This window comes from Halichoeres trimaculatus, unplaced genomic scaffold, assembly GCF_033239565.1.
Source record: "Halichoeres trimaculatus isolate MK-OKI-2021-1 unplaced genomic scaffold, fHalTri1.1 fHalTri1_scaffold_4, whole genome shotgun sequence".
Taxonomy (NCBI): domain Eukaryota; kingdom Metazoa; phylum Chordata; class Actinopteri; order Labriformes; family Labridae; genus Halichoeres; species Halichoeres trimaculatus.
In genome coordinates this window covers 21,907,069-21,925,575 of record NW_027437182.1, presented here as the reverse complement: position 1 = coordinate 21,925,575, position 18,507 = coordinate 21,907,069, and the positions used below count along the sequence as shown (strand labels likewise).

Genomic DNA, 18,507 nt, shown 5'->3' with positions numbered 1-18,507 from the left:
AAATATTTTTTTATCAGAATAAAAAATAAAAATATTTACATAAACTGTACACATGCTGGAGGAGATGATTGAGCAGAAAGTGAAAAAGTTACAATTTGAACCAAAGCCCTGGATTATTGTAAAGATACTGTTAAAGTAAAAACAATAAAAATTAAATCTAGTTCGATGGAATACACAGTCTTAAAACCCATTATATTTCAGTTTTTATATCAGTTTTCTGTCAGGCCCAGTCTGTCCTCCTCAGCTCGCTCTGTTTGCTGATTGTTCTCTTGTGTCTGGCGCCATCTGCTGGTTAATGTTGATAACACAGATTAGGAGCAGGATGACCACCACCAGGTCATCCAGGACACCCAGTAGCCCACAGAGGGAGGGGTCCATCTCCAGAGGAGGAGATGAGATGGACACCACAGTCCCCACACAGCACAGTACCACTCTGAACAAAAACATCCACACCAGTCCTCCCATAGTGCCCAGTCCTCGGAGCAGCACCCGAAGGAGGAGGGGGGTGTCACATAGGTAGTCTGTTACCTGTTGGGGAAGGGGCAAAACCAAACAATAAGTTAATGATTTAAATAAGATTTCAGTTGCAGGTCTAAGGTCACATTTAGATCACTAACATGTAGAATTCAAAGTTTTCTTTCTAACATTACTAGAGGAGACTTGATGTGTGAACAGATTCATATAGAGCAATCAGGTGTGTTAGTGGGCGGAGTTAAAGTTTGGACACTTTCATTTCAGTTTGACACATAATCAAGGTAACATCATAAATATTCCTGACCATTAACATTCTTTCTGTTCTCACCTGTTCAGATATGCCACCTTAAGCAAAACCTTTCTTGTGAGATGTTGTGCGTTATAAGGTTACTGACCCCCTAAAACTTTTTTTTTGAATAATAAATAGAGATGTGAGTTTTGTACCAACCCTTCTTGGAGCTCCAGAGTAACGTTTGTTGTAGTTGCTGATTTCCACAAGAACGTCCTTTGACTGACAGTCTGATCGACTCTCTTTGAAGAGATGACACAACATGCTGACCTGCACACAAGACATACAAACAGCCACAAAATCAGTAAGTAATGAAAAACACTGTTTGAATTAGGCCAGAGCAAGATCAGATTCAGCATCACAACAAGGAACTGAAATAGAGTATGGTCAAAAACACAATCACAAACACTCAAAAAAATCTATCAGGAAACAAAATCTATCAAAATACAATCAAAATGTAAACACATTCACAATTAAAACGGAGAATTCATATTCATTAATTCATTCATCTTTTTTTAATCAATTTTTTTCTTTTTTACTTTCCAGCTGAATATGGCTAATTTTGAGTCTAATAAGTCTATTTTTAACCTAAATGAACACTCAGTTTTTGCAGTGGAAGAGTGTGCTATCAAAAATACAATCAGAAAGAAAGTTCAAACCCCACCAGGCACAATCAGAAACAAAAACAAGAAACATTTGAAGAGCAATTAGAATACTTAAAAAGATTGGGAACAAAAATGTAGTCAGACTATGATCAGAAATCAGGTAGAAAAAAATCAGAATAACCAGAATACAACTACAAAGTTTGTGACAGATACAATCAACACAACCAGAAAATAATCAAACACCAGAGATGAGCGCAACACCAATCATCATAAAATCCAACCACAGTCAGAAACACTTAGCTCTCCATTCACACTCATTCTGAGCTCTCAGTGTTCCCACCTTCTGTCTGCAAAGAGGACAGCTGATTGCATCCAGCCAGGTGCCATGTCTCCAATACGCCATCAGACAGGGAGCTGAGCCAAAAGACAACGATAAAAACACAATCAATCATCAATCATCAAGGAGATTAATCTAGAACGAGAATATTTAAAACATGAAGGATGAATTCAGTCCCGTACCACAGAACAGGTGACCACAGTTGGTCTGGACGGGAAAGCTGGCGGTCTGCAGACAGACAGGACAGGACTGACCTGAGTCCTGAAAAGAGGAGAAAAAAAAAAAATTAAATGTTTGAGATAAAATCTCTGATGAAATTCCAATGGAGTGTTTTTTTTGTTGTTGTTCTGATACGGGTGTGACACTCTTCAGGTAAACAGTGAGATCATTATCACACTGGGACAAGACTAAAGTAATAAAGTAATAACAACATCACACAGGTGTGTTCTACATTTGATATGTTGTTTACCAGCTCACCTGCTGGAAGCTCCAACATGGCGCTGACTGCTCAGGTGTGCCTGACATAGATCTGGATGACCTCAGGTGAGCTGCAGGACCATCAGAGGGCAGGCGGCCTGACCTGCAACAGGACAATTCAGAAACAAACTCTTAAACTCGACCTTTCAGCCGGAGACTAATGACTAACGAGTCAACCTGCCTCTTCCGTTCCTGATGATGCTTCAGCAGGTTGACCAATCAGTTACTGCTCACCTGGACTAACATTAGACTGACCTGAGCTGAGAATAGACCAAGTCAGACTTGAATAAGACTCAGCTAGGCACAAGGAAAGACTTAACTGGACAAACAGGAGACACAGACTGAACCTACAACGTTAGACATCCTGTATCAAACTGTAAGCTTAGAAAAACAAGACAGACCTGGACTGGAAGAAGATCAAACAGAAGACAAACCATAACTTTACAACTTAAGACTCACCTGGACTAACAGGAGACACACCTGAGCCAACATTATAAACACACCTAGACTAGGCAAGGAACATTTGGCCCAACAGGACTCACTAAATTAAAATTAAAGCCACCTGGATTCATTTGCCTAGACTAAATCTAGATCCACCTGGACCAACTTAAGACTTAATAAAGACATGAGACTTACTTTAACAACATGGAGCTACACCTGCACTAATACAAGGCTCACCTGGAGTGACCTTAGACTCATCTGGACAAATATTAGACACACCTAAACCAGCTCTTTACTCTCCTCTACTGTCGGCATAAATCTCACCTGTGCATACATGAGACACACCTGTACTTAAAGGAAACCTGAGTACATAGAGCAGACTCACCTGGACTGGGCGCTTTGTTGGTGCATTACAGGTATTGAACAGGTCGTCATTGTGTGACAGGAGGAAGTGAAGTGCTGCCTGGAAGCATCACTGAACAATATAAGCGGAGCCTTCGGTCAATGATTAACATCTTCCTCTAACATCAGCTTCATCTTCTTAAAAAGATCTGAGGTGCAAGCATCACAAAACACTTATTTTACACTTGGTGCACTCACATTGAACGATAGAAACACACATTTATCAGTGATGTGACTGAACTTAGATGACATATAATGAAAACAGACCACCTCCAGTCTGGTTAGAGGAAACTATTTGGGTCACATGACTTTCCTTGAGATCAAAGCGGGACAGGTCCTCCCACACTGTGTTAAAGTAGGTTAGCTCTGACCAGTCAATCATTAACTTGGGTCACCTCTGCCTGGCTTCCAATAACTCTGACATCAACACTCAGCCTTTTTATTGCATTAAACTGTGATATGTGATATATGTGCACATTATAATAATATTATATAACAACTTTACCTTTACCACATTATGACATCATAATCACCTTCATGTTTTCACTATGGTCTTTGCTAAATCATTTGTAGTGCTGAAAACCATAACATTAGTTACAATGTTAGTACATTATATGTAAGCTACACTGCTATATCATTTTTTACATTGATGTAACTCTTCATTATAACATTGTAACTGTGTATATTTATATCTCTTATGATGATAATAATAATAATAATAATAATAATAATAATAATAATAATAATAATAATAATAATAATAATAATAATAATAATAATAATAATAAATAAATAAATAAATAAATAAATAAATAAATAAATAAATAAAAATGTCTCGGGCTAATGACATTCTGTCCTGTATAAGCATTGAATCTCTATTACATAACTGTTACTTTATAACGTTCTAATTTCTGGAACATGGTGATTACCACATTGTTTATTTGTTTATTCATATATTTATTGTTATTCATTTCTTACATTGAAACTTTGTTAAATTATTATATTTTTTATGATATTATCTTTTATTTGCCACATTGTTATGATGCAACTTTTTTAAATGATCACATGTTTTAAATTGAACCCCCGCTATGTTAATACATTACATTGACACTGTGCTGCATCATTATTGCATTATTATCTAATTCCTGCCTCTGTTCGTTATGTTTTTTTTGTTGTGCTGCATTATTACTATTGTATAAATGTGAAACATTTTATGTTACTTTGAAAAAGAAGCCTTGTACTACCTTCTGTCATCGTTGTACATCATCACTGTAGTTCATTATCTTATAACTTATATCTTTATTATTATTTAACTGTTTCAGTGTCACGTTCTCTCATAAACACTGTGCTCTATTCATGCATTGTTGTTGTATTATATCTTTCATTAATATGTGACATTCCATAAATAAATGAATAATTGGATGACCATCAGCTGTAGAAATGTGTTTTCTAACACCTCAGCAGGCTTAGGATAGCTGTGTCAGAGGCCCCTGGGAGACTCAGGTCATCTAAAAATAGCTGTCATCAGACAGAGGGGTCAAGGCCTGTGAGGTCAGGAGATAAAATAGATGAAATCTTGCAGGTGGTTAAAGGTTAGGTGGTCAGAGTATGTGACTTGGCAACTAAACTTTGTGAAATATGCAATGCTGTTATTGTGAAACTCCATGACACATCTCTAGGAACAGCAGGGCATGTGAGATAAATCAGCCAGTGTTTGTGACTTTCCAGTCTCCCTGTTTAAACCAGCCTCACGTGAGGGTTATAAAAGCTTAATCGCTGGTTTATTATGTTGACGAGAAATGATTTACTTCTACAGATACTGGGCGTATGCTTTGCAGACTGACGTGACAGAAACATCCATGATAATGAAAACTTTTCTGAGAGCAGGTTGAATATAAAGATCATAAAGAAGTATATGAAAATAAAAAAACCTTAATATAGAACTTAACTTAATAACTTAATAAATCTCACTTAATAACTGCAGATGCAACCAGAAAACCAAGCTGCACGGACTGAACCCTTTGCTGGCTAAAGGAGGCTCAACAACATAATCAAACATAAATTTAAAATACAAATAGAGAAAGCTCTGACATGGTTGTTTCTGTGAAACTATTGTTTCATAATTTATGTTTTTCTAATTTTATTAGTAAATAATTATTCAATAATAAAAATATACCGTTATTTATCCTCCTTTTTAGATGAAACACATTTTATCAATACTTAGGGGATGATTAGAAAAGCTGTGAATTTTGATACTTGAGGGCGGGAGTTAAACTTAAATCACGCTGGATAATTGGCTCCTCGGTGCTGTCACTCATTTAAATTCTCCACGATAATTGGCTACAGCTCTACCAGCCCTACAACCCCCACGATACAGTTCACCCCAAACGTTGAAATCTACGCAGCTGCGTCATTCACGTAGATTTTACGTCGTGTTTATGGCGGTGGAGATCCGGGAATCTGTACTGTACGTATCCGACGGTAGGGCTCTCCTCACGGCTGCAGGTGAGGTCAGATGCGGAGGGAAGGAGCGGAAAAGCTCTGCAGACAGGTGGAAATACTTTAGCCAGGAGTCAAAATGGAGCAACTGGATGAGGATAAATCAGCCCTGACCGACAGCCTCATCATATGGGTGAGTTTAATTAGAATGAGTCGTTAAGGTTAACGGAAACCACGGAGCTGTTTACCTGTTCGGAGGTGGAGGTGTGGGTGGTACTGTGTAGTAGCGGAGGCTAAGTGAGGCTAACAACTGAAGGTCGACTGTTAAAATCATATTAAAAAAAGAAGAGGCCGCTACTCGATGTATGCACTGATTTATTATTGCTGAGTTTTTGATCTGTGGGCTAGCTCTGCAGGCTAAAACACACAGCGCTTACTCAGGTAACTGTTAGCACTGTGGGCTAACAAACATACAGCCAACACCTCTACAGACATCAACCCTCTGTGGATTTAAGTTGTTAATCCAGTTAACCTGCAGATATTTGTAGCCTGTCGCTCACTGGATCTATCGTTAACATTACATAACTGATCAAATTAAGTTGGCTATAACCTACAGCATGTAAATATCTACATTACAATATAAGGAGGAGTGCCCGCTGATGCACCTGTTCTCCTTCAGATGGCAATGAGCAGGGGCGTGTTGAAGGGGGGGCACACCAGGACACTGTGTTGTTGGGGTGGCCCCAAGTATGGTTATGGTTCATTAAACCACTCTTTATCTTTCCACTTAACTACATTTAGTAGCATTTTACCCATGTTATATATAGATATTATATATATTATTTATATATATCTCCTTCCATGAACCAGTTAGGAGATATTAATGCTATGACCTCATCATCCCAGTGCAAGCCAAGTGAAGATTTTGCAAAAAAACTCATGCTAGTTTTTAAAACAGACCATTTTGAGTGTAAATTACGGACAGATTCAGGGATTTTTACAACATGTGAATTTGTGGCTGTTTGTGCCAGTTTGTAGCAGTGCCTGTTGAAAATGTGCACAAGTTAAGTATGAACATCCACCATTGTTACTTTATATTCATGTTTGATATATGGGACAGCAGAATACCCGCTCTTTAAAGTCCGCACAGAATGGTCAACGGTAAAGCTGCATGTAAATCATTCAGTGTTTGCTGTTAGACTGGAACAATCAGAGTGTAGTGAGAGTGTACCTTTAAGTCTCTAGGTGTTGTAAATAGGCGTGATGTTGGGATGTGGTTACAGGGCATGACTCTCTCTTTTAAATGATTGTGTAAACAAAGTTTTTTTGTCTACACCTCCTGAAACTAAATAAACCTCTCATGTGGTAATTTTCTGTCTTAGCTGCAGACCTTCAACACTCCTGCTCCCTGCAGGACAGTGGAGGAACTGACTACAGGAGCCGGAATATCACAGGCACTGCATCAGATGTGAGAACATGCTGACACACACCAGTTTAGTCACAAGAATCCAACTGTACACAGAGTTAAATGTGTGAAGAAAAATGTATTAGCTTAAAGCGTCTTAATGTGTGTCTGTGTTTATATTTGTGTGCAGAGACCCAGCCTGGTTCAGTGATGCCTGGCTCTGTCGTATTAAAGCTGATGTGGAGGATAACTGGAGACTGAAGGTACAGAGCAGCACTGTCCACTGTCCTTATCACTCTTTGTCCTCATTTTCTGTTAAACCTTTTATTTGGCCTTTTACCCTGCTGTCTTTTGTGCACCTAACTCTCTAGCTTTTACTTGAGGGAGATGAATAGCAGGATGCAGTGGTTTAGAGTTTTTTCTGTCTGGAGGAAATTTGATTTTTCTTCACTGCTAATGAAGAGATCAGCTCAGATTTCAGACTTACATCACCTGCCCGTGATAATCACAACATGCTGTGGACAACATGCTGATCAGAAATGGAAATCATCTCATGGTGTTGCTACGGAGACCATGTTGATATCAGATATACAGTCTGTGTTTCGGATGTGAACACTTGCCTGATTTCCACTTTTTTTCCAAGCACTGAACCATCCATGACTCTAATGTCATCAGAGTCTATGAACAGCTGGTTGATTTACTATCAAATAGTATTTTATTTCACATCAATAGTGAGCTGTACAAGTGTTATAAAAGTTAAACATATTCAAACTTGAAAATATCTTTGAAATGGTTGTTTAAGTTATGTGATGTTAGCTGTGCTTGCTTTGTGCTTCAGATGAACAACCTGAAGAAGATCCTTCAGATGGTGTTGGATTATTATAACGAGGTGAGTTGTTGTGTTTTGAAAGTTTGCAGTGCTTTGTCAAAATATGTGCTGTGTTTAAGATAAATGTGCTGCAAATTCAAAAACAATGCAAAATTTACAAAACCTGGCCTGATATTAAACAAATGCAAAAAAGAAGGAAGCAGTAACAAATATAATACTGTGAGTGTCCTCACAGGTGTGGTGTATGTCCCTGTGAGGTCTTGGTTTGCAGTGTTTTTCTTTAGTATGTGTTTTTTTCTGTTTGTTTTTTATTTTTTGAATCTGTGTCTTGTACATTATTTGCAGCATGTTTGTTGTGGGTGCAGTTTATTTTGGCTTTTGTCTCCATCATTACTTTTTTTGTTTGTTTTATGGTTCATTTCTTTCCACGTTTTCAAGTTTGCTTTGTTTCTGGATTTGTTGCATGTTTCTCCTAATAGAAATAGTTTGAGATCATAGTGGAATCATACACAATACACCATTTAAACATCCAGGCAGCTAAATAGAAGCCTAATGGAGGAGCTTTGTCTAATCTTAGCATTAACAAGTATCTCAGCTCTTTCCAGGCTGGCTTTCAAGTCATTGTGGTCTCTGTGGGTCTTCAGGTCTTGACCCAGGATATCTCAGGCTTCCCTCTCCCAGACCTGGCTCTGGTGGCAGAGCGCTCGGACCCAGTGGAGCTGGGGAGGCTGCTGCAGCTCGCACTGGGTTGTGCTGTCAACTGTGAGAGAAAACAAGGTGTGTGTGCTGGTTGAATGTTACATTTTGAGTCAGACACAAAATAGACAGACCTGATTATTTATGATCAATACGGCTCCTATCTTCATATGATAGATAAATCATTCTGCCTCTCCTTACAGAATACGTTCAGATCATCATGACGCTGGAGGAGTCTGTGCAGCACATGGTTATGACGGCCATCCAGGAGGTCAGTTAATCCTCACACACAGCTATACAATTTAAAATAATATGATATTGTATAATACACCACATATAACAAAGTAATGGAGACACTTGAATGGGAAAAAACGATTTTGAAATAAGGGTCATACAGTTAAGACGATGCATTTGTTAACTTCAGAATACAAATAATTGAAAAGAAGAGAAAGATCAGAAGATATGTGAAGCTGAAGTAAACCAAGGATTATGAAGCACCTTCAGTTAAACTTCAGTTCAGGTTTTGTTAATAACTGAATATTTCAGCACATCAGCACCACACTGTTAAGACTGAGTATCAGGATTTTAATGGACTGAGCAAAAAACTGTATCTGTTATGGTGAGAGGTCGGCCAAAAGCCTGTGAACACTTCTACAACTTCTGTTTATCTTGATCTGTAGCATCATGAAAGGGTTTATGTTCATTCACCCTCACAGATTAACCACAGTTTATTATTATGCATTTTCTCTTGCTATAATAAAACATTACTTGTATTTAGTCCCATGATTGAATGACTTTGCTCCTTAAGTACCATTTTGGTTATTCTTAATGTGGCTGTATCACTGAAGTTAAGGAGCCTCTACTAATGTAAAATCAAACTCTTACCTTTTCCCCCTCAGCTGATGAGCAAAGACTCCAACAGTCCTTTTGCAGCAGAGCGCTCAGGAGACCTTGAGCAGCAGGTCAGTTTCTTTACACCTGTACACCTGTCAAAACTTCTGTATTCACCAACTTATTGTTTTAGTTCTTCAGTGTGAAAGATGTGAGAAATTTATGCAGTAAGAAAGAAACTGCTTGTGTTTGTTGGAAAGAGAGAGATTTTTGTGTTCTCGTTGATTTCTGGTTCTTCTTGTCCAGCTGAAAAAAGCTCTGGAGGATCTCTCTGAACTGATCGCAGAAAAAGAAGCTTTAAACCAGCGCTGTGAGGAGCTTGACATGCAGGTGAATACACACACATAACACACACACACACACACACACACACACACACACACACACACACACACACACACACACACACACACACACACACACACACACACACACACACACACACACACACACACACACACACACACGCTGTGTATGGACTCTGGTGGTCCTGCACTGTGTAGTCTGGTCTGACCTAAGTCCTCCATCAGGACCGTACATCAGACTCAGTCTAACTGTGAACGCCTGTTGAACTCTTGACAGATGGTTTGTTGTGCCTCCGTGTGTCTCACCTGAGGCTGCAGGAAGGTGAGTTCAGTTTGGCTGCCTGGAAATTAAAACCCTGAAAAGCAGCTGCTTACAGCTAACATCTAACTGAAGCTAACAAAAACTAACAGCAAGATATCAGCCTCTGTGTTTTTTATTCTCTGCACATATATACACAGTACTGTTTAGACACACTGCTGTAATCCTGCTCAAGCAGACTGTAGTCTGTTAATTCATTAAAACTAATTAGCGTAAGGGAATCAGCTCATCAATAATTAATGTGATTATAAAAACAGGATTAAAGGATTACTGCTCAAAAAAGCATGGAAAGGATGTTTTAATGCTTGGATTTCTCACAATTTCTCACATATTTTTTCTGATAACTGATTAAGATAAGCAAGGTAAATATTTGAATATGCTCATCTTTAAAACTCTGTTGTTTAATCAGGTAATGTGAAGCAAGCTGAACAAGGAGAAAAGACAGTTTCTGTGTTTGAAATGTGTCAGAGTTTAGCTAACTGTTACAAATAAAAGTCAACTGTAATTGACTGTAATTAAAAATCATTTTTAAAGGATCATATTCACAGACAAACTTTAAACTAATGTTTAACAACATGTTTGTGTAGAGCAGCATGGAGGGCCTTAACCTGTGTGTTAAGTTTATGTTGTGTGTGTGTGTTGGGGGGGTGTTCTGTGTGTGATACTCAACTGTAACTTTGCATGAAATTAATTTTTTAACCACTCAAACCATGTTGCTATTGTGAGACTAATAAGTATGTGTCCACCTGGGTGTAATGATATCATGTTGTACCTGAACTTTATTATCCCTGAACCCCAGTGCACCTAAACCCAGTCGTACTGGAATCCATCTGTGTAGTTTACCTTAACTTTGCTGTGCTTAAACCTGACTTACCTAAAACCTAGTGTACTTTAACTTAACTGTACCTTAACCTGACTGAGCCAGAACCCTACTGTCTTACAAATATTGCGCTAAAACCAAACTTATGTTAGCACACCTAAACTTAATGCTCCTGAAAGTGACCATGCCAAACCCAAGTGTACCAGCACTGCCTTCCATATGAACTAGTGTTCGTGAGCCCGAGTGTGTCTGAAACTCCTTTGTACCCATACTCTGGTGTACCTGAACCTGAGTGTACCTGGACAGGTGGCAGTTCTTCAAGAAGAAAGGAACAGCCTTTTGGCAGAGAATGACGTCCTGACGGACAGAGCCAATCAGCTGGACACGTTCGATGACCCGAGCACTCCATCAGGACGAAAACACAGCCAGCTGCAGCAGCAGGTTGAGGCTCTGCAGGAGGAGAACTTCAGGTGAGTGGCCTGCTGCTTTCATTTGGAGCACACTATATGAGAGTTACAGCAATGCATGAAGAAGTAAAACCAGTCCAAACCTAAACCAGTCTAACCCAGCTTGAACCAAAGTGAACAGATTTGAACTGGCCTAAGCCTGATCACACCTGCAAGAACCAATCTTAATAGACCAGTTTGAAACTATATAAACCATTTTAAAATTATTTGAAATCAATCAAAACCAGTTTTAGTCATTTTAACAAAAGATTTTCAACAAGTTAAAATCCTCACAGATTTAGCCAATGACCCTTTTTCAAACCAGGCTCTAACATGTTTAACAATTCAAGTCTTTGAATCACTTCAGCTGGATAAAGCCACCCTGAACATGACTTAACTGTTTGAATCACATGAACCAGTCTAAACTGGTTTAAACCTGTCAGAGCCATTCCAAACCAGTTAAATAGAATAGAATAGAATAGAATAGAATAGAATAGAATAGAAAATACTTTATTTATCCCCAAGGGGAAATTCAGGAGTCACAGCAGCAATCAATAAAACAAAAGTAAGAAAGTGTATTGAAAGTGCAAAAAGGTCCACAAGAAAATAGATGACGACAATCCGTCCACCACTCTCCAGCCCAGCCAGTCTCCACCTCCACAGGGTCCAGGACTGAGCTCCTTCAGCAGTCTGTTCAGTCTCTGTCTCCTGGATCCTGTCTGCTCACAGCAGGTGAAGCTCTTCCAATGTGGCGCCGGCGTCTGATGTCAGCTCCGTCAACCACGTCTGTGAACAGCACGATGCCACTCTGCCCTCCGGCAGCCCCTCTGCCGCAGGCGAGCACGGCTAGCTTGTCCATCCCACCAGAGATAGATCCCACGTTCCCAACAACAATAGATGGAAGGACAGGTCCACGTCGTCACCTCCCAGCTCACACCCGAGAACCAGCACATCGTCCTCACCTCCTCCTCACCTCGAGGGAAATCATCAAGCCGTACACTAGTTAGCATTGACATGCTACAGGCTGCTAACAGCTAATTTCGCATGTAAACAATACAGCCATGGTTACATGTAGGATCTCCAGACAAACACAGGAGAAAAAGTAGCATAAATACTGCTGAAGCCACAAAAAGTTTGGTGTCCGTGACCAACAATAAACCATACAAAGTAATGATCCACTCCAAATATAAAGATGACGAAAAAGAGACCCAAAAAAAATACAAGAAACGTTCAAAGAAGAGACAGCTGCTGCAACAGGCAGCTACTTAGGCAGCGCCTCAAATGGTTTGTGTTTCAAATGTTTCTGGCTAGTCAAAGCTGGTCTAGTCCAGTTTTATTTCCCATTGTGGGACGAACGAAGGAATCAGTCTTAATCAATTTAAACCACTTTGAACCAGTTTACACTGATCTACCTCTTCCCAGCCTTGAGCAGTTTGGAGTAATTTACTCTTAACCAATCTGAACCACCCTGAACTGTGTTGAGCTGTTTGAACCAGTCTAAACTGGTTACTACCACTGGTCTCATTCAGTCAGTTTTCTCCCACAGGCTGGAGGCAGCTAAAGATGACTACAGGATCCACTGTGAGGACCTGGAGAAACAGCTGATTGAAGTCCAGCACAGAAACGATGAGCTGACCAGTCTGGCTGAAGAATCTCGAGCTCTGAAAGACGAGCTGGACGTCCTGAGGTTTGTTTTGTTTGTTCTCCTCACAGCTTCAGTGATTGATTAATTGAAATGATCTCTCTGAATTTTGTCTGCCTTTAGGAACTGTTCTGACCGTGTGGTGATGCTGGAGGCCTCGGTGGACACTTACAAACGTAAACTGGAAAACCTGGGAGACCTGAAGAGGCAGGTGAAGCTTCTGGAGGAGAACAACATGACCTACATGCAAAACACTGTTAGTCTGGAGGAAGAACTGCGTAAAGCCAATGCCGCACGCGCTCAGCTCGAGACCTACAAGAGACAGGTCAGTTTGAGATCAGGGGGACAGCGGAGCCTTCAAAATAATAATAACATTAATAATAATTCAGTACTCTCTCTTTAAAAAGATTTATGATACCAGCATGGTGGATAATGTCATACATGTATTGTTATGTCCCTTTAATCTACAGTCATATTCCCACAGTGAGCGGAGATTTCCAACAGCAGAGAATTTGTACATGTTGTGAAAAACAAATGGATTTAGTGTTCCTATGTAATTTGTGGTTTCATCTGTTTCATTTGACTTTTTTTCGAGCATGTAGAGACCAGATTGATAAATAACTATGATTTAACCTGTTGAATGCCCATCAGGTCCAGGAGCTGCACAAGAAGATGTCTGAGGAGACGAGACGAGCAGATAATCTGGCCTTTGAGATGAAGAAGTTGGAGGAAAAGCACGAGACTGTGATGAAGGAGAGAGAGGTGAAGCAGCTTTTAATCTGTGTTCTCCAGCTGTAACATGGTTCACTAACTCATAACCTGCTCGTAAATAATCTCTACCTCCTCTGCAGAGGATCATCATTGAGAGAGACTCCCTGAAGGAGATCAATGAGGAGCTGCACTGCACTCAGGCTCAGCAGACCCAGCTCTCCAAAGCAGGTTTGTCACCCATCATCTAATCCTAACTCTAATCCCAACCCAGTTCACTGATCTTCATGTACAGTTTGTAAAGTTTTCTCTGTTTCATGCAGGGATGCTTCCCACAACCAGCCCCAGCCACGACAATTTGGCAGCTGAATTAATCCCCGTGGAGTACAGGTAATCTCTGAGTGCAGGTATGCTATCGGGTACAAGTAATCCTCTCTGACGGTGTGTGTGTGTATGTGTGTGTGTGTGTGATGTTGCAAAGAGAAGTTAATGCAGCTGCTGCAAGAGAACAGTGTGCGGGTATTTTTTGTGTGTAACTGTATGTGTGTGTTTGTGTGTGTGTTTGTGTGTTTGTGTGTTTGTGTGTGTGTGCGCACAGAGAGAAGTTCATGCGGCTGCAGCATGAGAACAAGATGCTGCGCGTGCAGCAGGAGGAGTGTGAGCGGGAGAAGATCGCCACCCTGCAGGCCGACCTGGAGGAGGCTCACAAGAGCCGCAGCGAGCTGGACACAGAGAACAGGTGATGACAGATTCTCTGTGACATCATCAGATACTTCTCAGCTCTGTGATTGGTTCTTTTTTAAATGTGTGATTTGTTGTTTGTCATGGTGATGAACCTGCAGGTTGAGCCGAGAGCGCATCACTGAGCTGCAGCAGCAGGTCGAAGATCTTCAGAAAGCTCTGCAGAGCCAGGCCTCCAAACCTGATGATGTGAGTACAGATTATATAATCTGAATAATTTTGTTTTAATGTTCAGTTAAACCTGATGATGTCATCTTAAATAGACTGTGTTGTTAAAAAAGTTTGATTCAGTGTAATGTTTGGGCACCTGTTGAACTTTCAGAATAAATAATGTGAATTTTTTCCTTCCAGTCAAACCTGAAGAGGAAACTTGATGCTCACATGTGAGTGTGGATTTTGTCTTGCTGTGATCTTAAGTTGTATGAAATGAAATCTGTTTATGTCCAGTAGGGGGCAGTATCATAACAAATCTCCTTCTTCTTCAGGGTACAGTTGAACGAGGCTCAGGATGAAATCATGAAGAAGAAAGAGTTACTGGAGGACCTGCAGCCCGATAACACACAGACCTGTGAGACACCCAACACTACACACAGCACACACAATTACACAGAAACAACACATGTCACACATCAACAAACCAGAGGCAACAACATCCAGCAAAACAGAACAACACACATATGAGCCTTCAGTAGTACACAACACAGAACTACACATATACATATTTCAAAACACAACAACACAGATTAACACAAATATACATACAACACACATTAGTGCTTATATACTGTAACAAACATGGCTGTAAGTTGTGTATTCTGTGTGTTTCAGCGCTTAAGCTAGACGAGCTGATGGCGGCTCTGAAGAAAAAAGACGACGACATGCGAGCGATGGAGGAGAGATACAAGATGTACCTGGAGAAAGCTCGAAATGTAAAGAATCTTCTCTTTAGAGACTCTTTTTTTTTCTTTTTTTTTCCAAGTTGTTTTTCTTCCTTTAGTTTAATCCATTGTGTTTTTTCTTTTTCTTCCAGGTGATCCGAGCTCTGGATCCAAAGTTGAATCCAGCCACAGCTGAGATTCAGGCTCTGAAGAATCAGGTTGCAGATCGTGACAAACAGATCCTGAATCTAGAGGTAAACCTGGTGTTCGTGTTTGGAGCTAAATATTTATGATTTGGACTTTTATAAAGTTTTTTTTCTCTGATGTTTCTGCAGCGTCAGTGCGAGCAGGCGAGACTCAGAGAGTACGAGGAGAAGTTGATCGTCACAGCCTGGTACAACAAGGTGAATACAGCCTACAACAGCTCGTTTAGAAAGGAAAAACACAGATTCACAAACACTTTTTGTGGAGGATTAAATTATGTCTTGTAATTCACAAAGGTTTAGAGGCACAAAAGCTTTGCATCTTTTCAGTGTGCAGGATAATTATGCATACAGCTTGGAACACAAAAGTAAAATGACTTCATTCCCTGGACCAACGTGGATCCAGGTTTAGAAATCATTTTTTTCCCAGATGTGTTGCTCGATTTTCATTATTAACACTTAATTAGATTTTTATACAGCAAGAAAAGAGCTGGATGTATGAAGTAACGGTTGTAATCAACATTAAGTGTATGACTCCTGTTGCTGTTCTCGATCATCTTGGCTGGTTTCCACACTCACTAAATAATCTCTCTTTGCTAACGCTAAGATAATTTTTATTTTCCAGAGCTTGAATTTTCAGAAGTTGGCGATTGAATCTCGTCTCGGCGGCTGCTCGTCCTCCATGATGACACCCGGCCCGTCTTTCTTGTCTCAGCAGCGGCAGGTCTCTAACGCCCCCCGCAGGGCACTGTCCGTCAGCGTGCCCACGTCCAAGTAAGGACCACCCTCAGCACTCCAAAGTGAGCACTTAAGTGACCTTAACACACCTGCTTTCAGCCACATCAGAGGAGACGAGCTCTTTCTTATCGGTTCCTCTTTGATCTCTGAGAGATACTTAAATGAATGTAGATTTATCTTACTCTGAAATAATGCCTGTAATATTTAAACGTGATTTTAACCGTGAGGGACTTTTAGATGATTGTTAATGTGAAGAACTGGACCTTTTATTCTATGCAGTTGAAGGGTTAAAAGGGAAGATGTTGAAATTCAGCAGACTAATGAAACCAGCCTCAGACTTCTCGCAAAAGAGTTTTGTGTTTGGTGCTGGACGCCAGCAGCTTTAAGACAAAAAACATCTGTTTTGTACTGAAATGAAGCTGTGACATTTGTCTGAGTGCTCTGAGGTGATCGACGCTGCAACAACAATCACAGATCCTTCAGTCAGAACTGAAATCAGGACTAAAATCAGGACTAAATGCTGGTTTTTACTCCAGCATTTCTATCACACAGAGACTTTTCTATCCAATGAGTATCTATGATCTGAGTTAGTAATCCAGTTTCTAATCTGACATGTTAATCTGTGATATGAAAAGGATCAACACCAGCCTCTGAGTCTGTTTTCTCTGCCGCTTTATATTTAGTTGATGAAGAACTTGGTAAAGATGTTAATGAAGTTTGCGTTGTTGTGTTAATGAAGCCGCTGCGATATCTTCTTTCTTTGTATGACTTTTGATTGTAAGTTTGTAGAAACACTGACGACACCTGACAAAAACAATCACTGTTATATTTTTCTTTGCAGTCAGTACTTTCTTGTAGATTTGAAGGATTTCAGTGGAAATGTGAAGTTTGATGAAATGTAGCACAAACTGAGGGTTCATGTTTGTGTCGAAATTAAAAAGAGAGAAAGGATGTCTTTTTAACATTTCAGGAAGTTAAAAAGTAAAAGTTTAAAACAGTTTGGATTTCTTGTGAATAAATATATTGTCTTTCTAAAAGTGTCTTTATTTAATCAGAGAAAAATGACTCTTCAGCTAGAGAATGGTAATGCTATGAAAAAAAAGTTGTAATTCTATGAAAAGGATGTGGTAATGATACAAAAAGTCCTTATGTTTGAAGATTAAAGCTGCAATTGCAAGATAATGAAGTGATACGAAAATACAGTCACAATGTCACTAGTTTGAAATCCCCCTGATGTGAGAATAAATCCATAATAGAGAAAATAAAAGTCATTTTGCCTCAAGATAGATTTTTTTTTCTTAAATTAAAGTGATAATGTTACAAGTAAAAAACTTGATTGACAAGAATAAATTTGCTGTATTACCAGGATAAAGCCATAAAGTTTTAAGGAAAAAATTTTACATTATATTACATGACAATAGTTCTTATTTTTCCAATCCAGTTTAAAAATCTTTCACAGAACTGAATCAGCTCTTGTTTTTATTGATTTCTTTTTAGCAACTGACTCTTGTGACTGTTATGTCCTTGTTCTTTTAGATTTAACACTGCATTTGACTCTGTAGATCATGATATGATTTTTATTTTGGAGCACTGGGTGGGCGTCAGGGGCATAGTACTTGACAGGTTCAGGTGACATCTGACTGATTGAACTTTCTGTGTCTGCCCTGGTGACTCTGCTTCCTCCTCTGCTCCTCTCTGTTGTGGAGTTCCCCAGGGCTCAGTTTTCGGCCCTCTCCTCTTCTCTCTATTTGCTCCCACTAGGGTCACTACTCAGGAAACATGCTATTGCATTCCACTGTTATGCAGACGACAGTCAGATTTATGTGCCTCTTAAAAAGAACAATGAGTACAATGTTCAACAGTTGTTTGTGGTGTTTTGATGACATAAAGGCCTGGAGGGGCTTTGTAAATTTTGATTGCAAAAAGACAGAAGTGACGTTTTTGGTGGAACTTCTACACTCATACACACCCGCCTGCTCTCTAAGGTCAGCTCATCAGCAGCTCCTGAAGGTGCCAGAGACCGGGCAGAAGCTCAGAGGGGAACATGCGTTTGCTGTTAATCTTCAAAACTTAGTAACTATTTACCTCAGGACATTAAATAGGCCTCTCCTCTGGCTGTTTTTAAATCTCTCCTCAAGACCCATCTTTTTACCCCTGCCCTGACTTTGTTTATTTGATTTCTATTTAGTGTGCTTTTTTTTTTTTTTTTTTTACTTTACTTATGTTTTATGTTGTTAAATTGTTTCTGTATTTTACACGTAGTGTTATTTTATCTCAAGTGAGCTGCCATGCATTTGATTTATTGTCCTGTACAGCACTTCAGTCAACAGTGGTTGTTTTACAGTGCCTAACCAATAATGTCAGTTTGGATTGGATTGAATAATTGTTGGAAAAAAAAGTCCTGGTCTTGAGCTATGATTAG

At 39.6% G+C, this 18,507-nt stretch overlaps 2 protein-coding genes across 2 annotated transcripts; one reads left to right on the top strand and one right to left on the bottom strand.

Annotated features, from left to right (window-relative positions):
• Positions 1-187: 187 nt before the first annotated feature.
• On the bottom strand, positions 188-3,407 carry LOC141788823 (E3 ubiquitin-protein ligase RNF170). The gene is given in 7 exon segments (XM_074667910.1): positions 188-528; positions 923-1,033; positions 1,709-1,782; positions 1,888-1,966; positions 2,183-2,280; positions 3,001-3,118; positions 3,330-3,407. Coding segments are annotated over 7 exon segments (846 nt in total). The 3' UTR covers positions 188-240.
• Positions 3,408-5,470: 2,063 nt separating this feature from the next.
• Positions 5,471-17,289, top strand: hook1 (hook microtubule-tethering protein 1). The gene is made up of 22 exons (XM_074668752.1): positions 5,471-5,657; positions 6,847-6,932; positions 7,060-7,132; positions 7,708-7,758; positions 8,343-8,475; positions 8,598-8,665; positions 9,294-9,356; positions 9,532-9,615; positions 11,036-11,199; positions 12,722-12,862; positions 12,941-13,142; positions 13,469-13,579; positions 13,669-13,756; positions 13,849-13,915; positions 14,124-14,264; positions 14,368-14,455; positions 14,618-14,649; positions 14,752-14,834; positions 15,095-15,195; positions 15,297-15,398; positions 15,480-15,548; positions 15,973-17,289. Exons 1-22 carry the CDS (start codon positions 5,604-5,606, stop codon positions 16,123-16,125), a joined length of 2,154 nt encoding a protein of 717 aa, XP_074524853.1. The 5' UTR covers positions 5,471-5,603; the 3' UTR covers positions 16,126-17,289.
• The last annotated feature ends 1,218 nt before the right edge of the window (positions 17,290-18,507 follow it).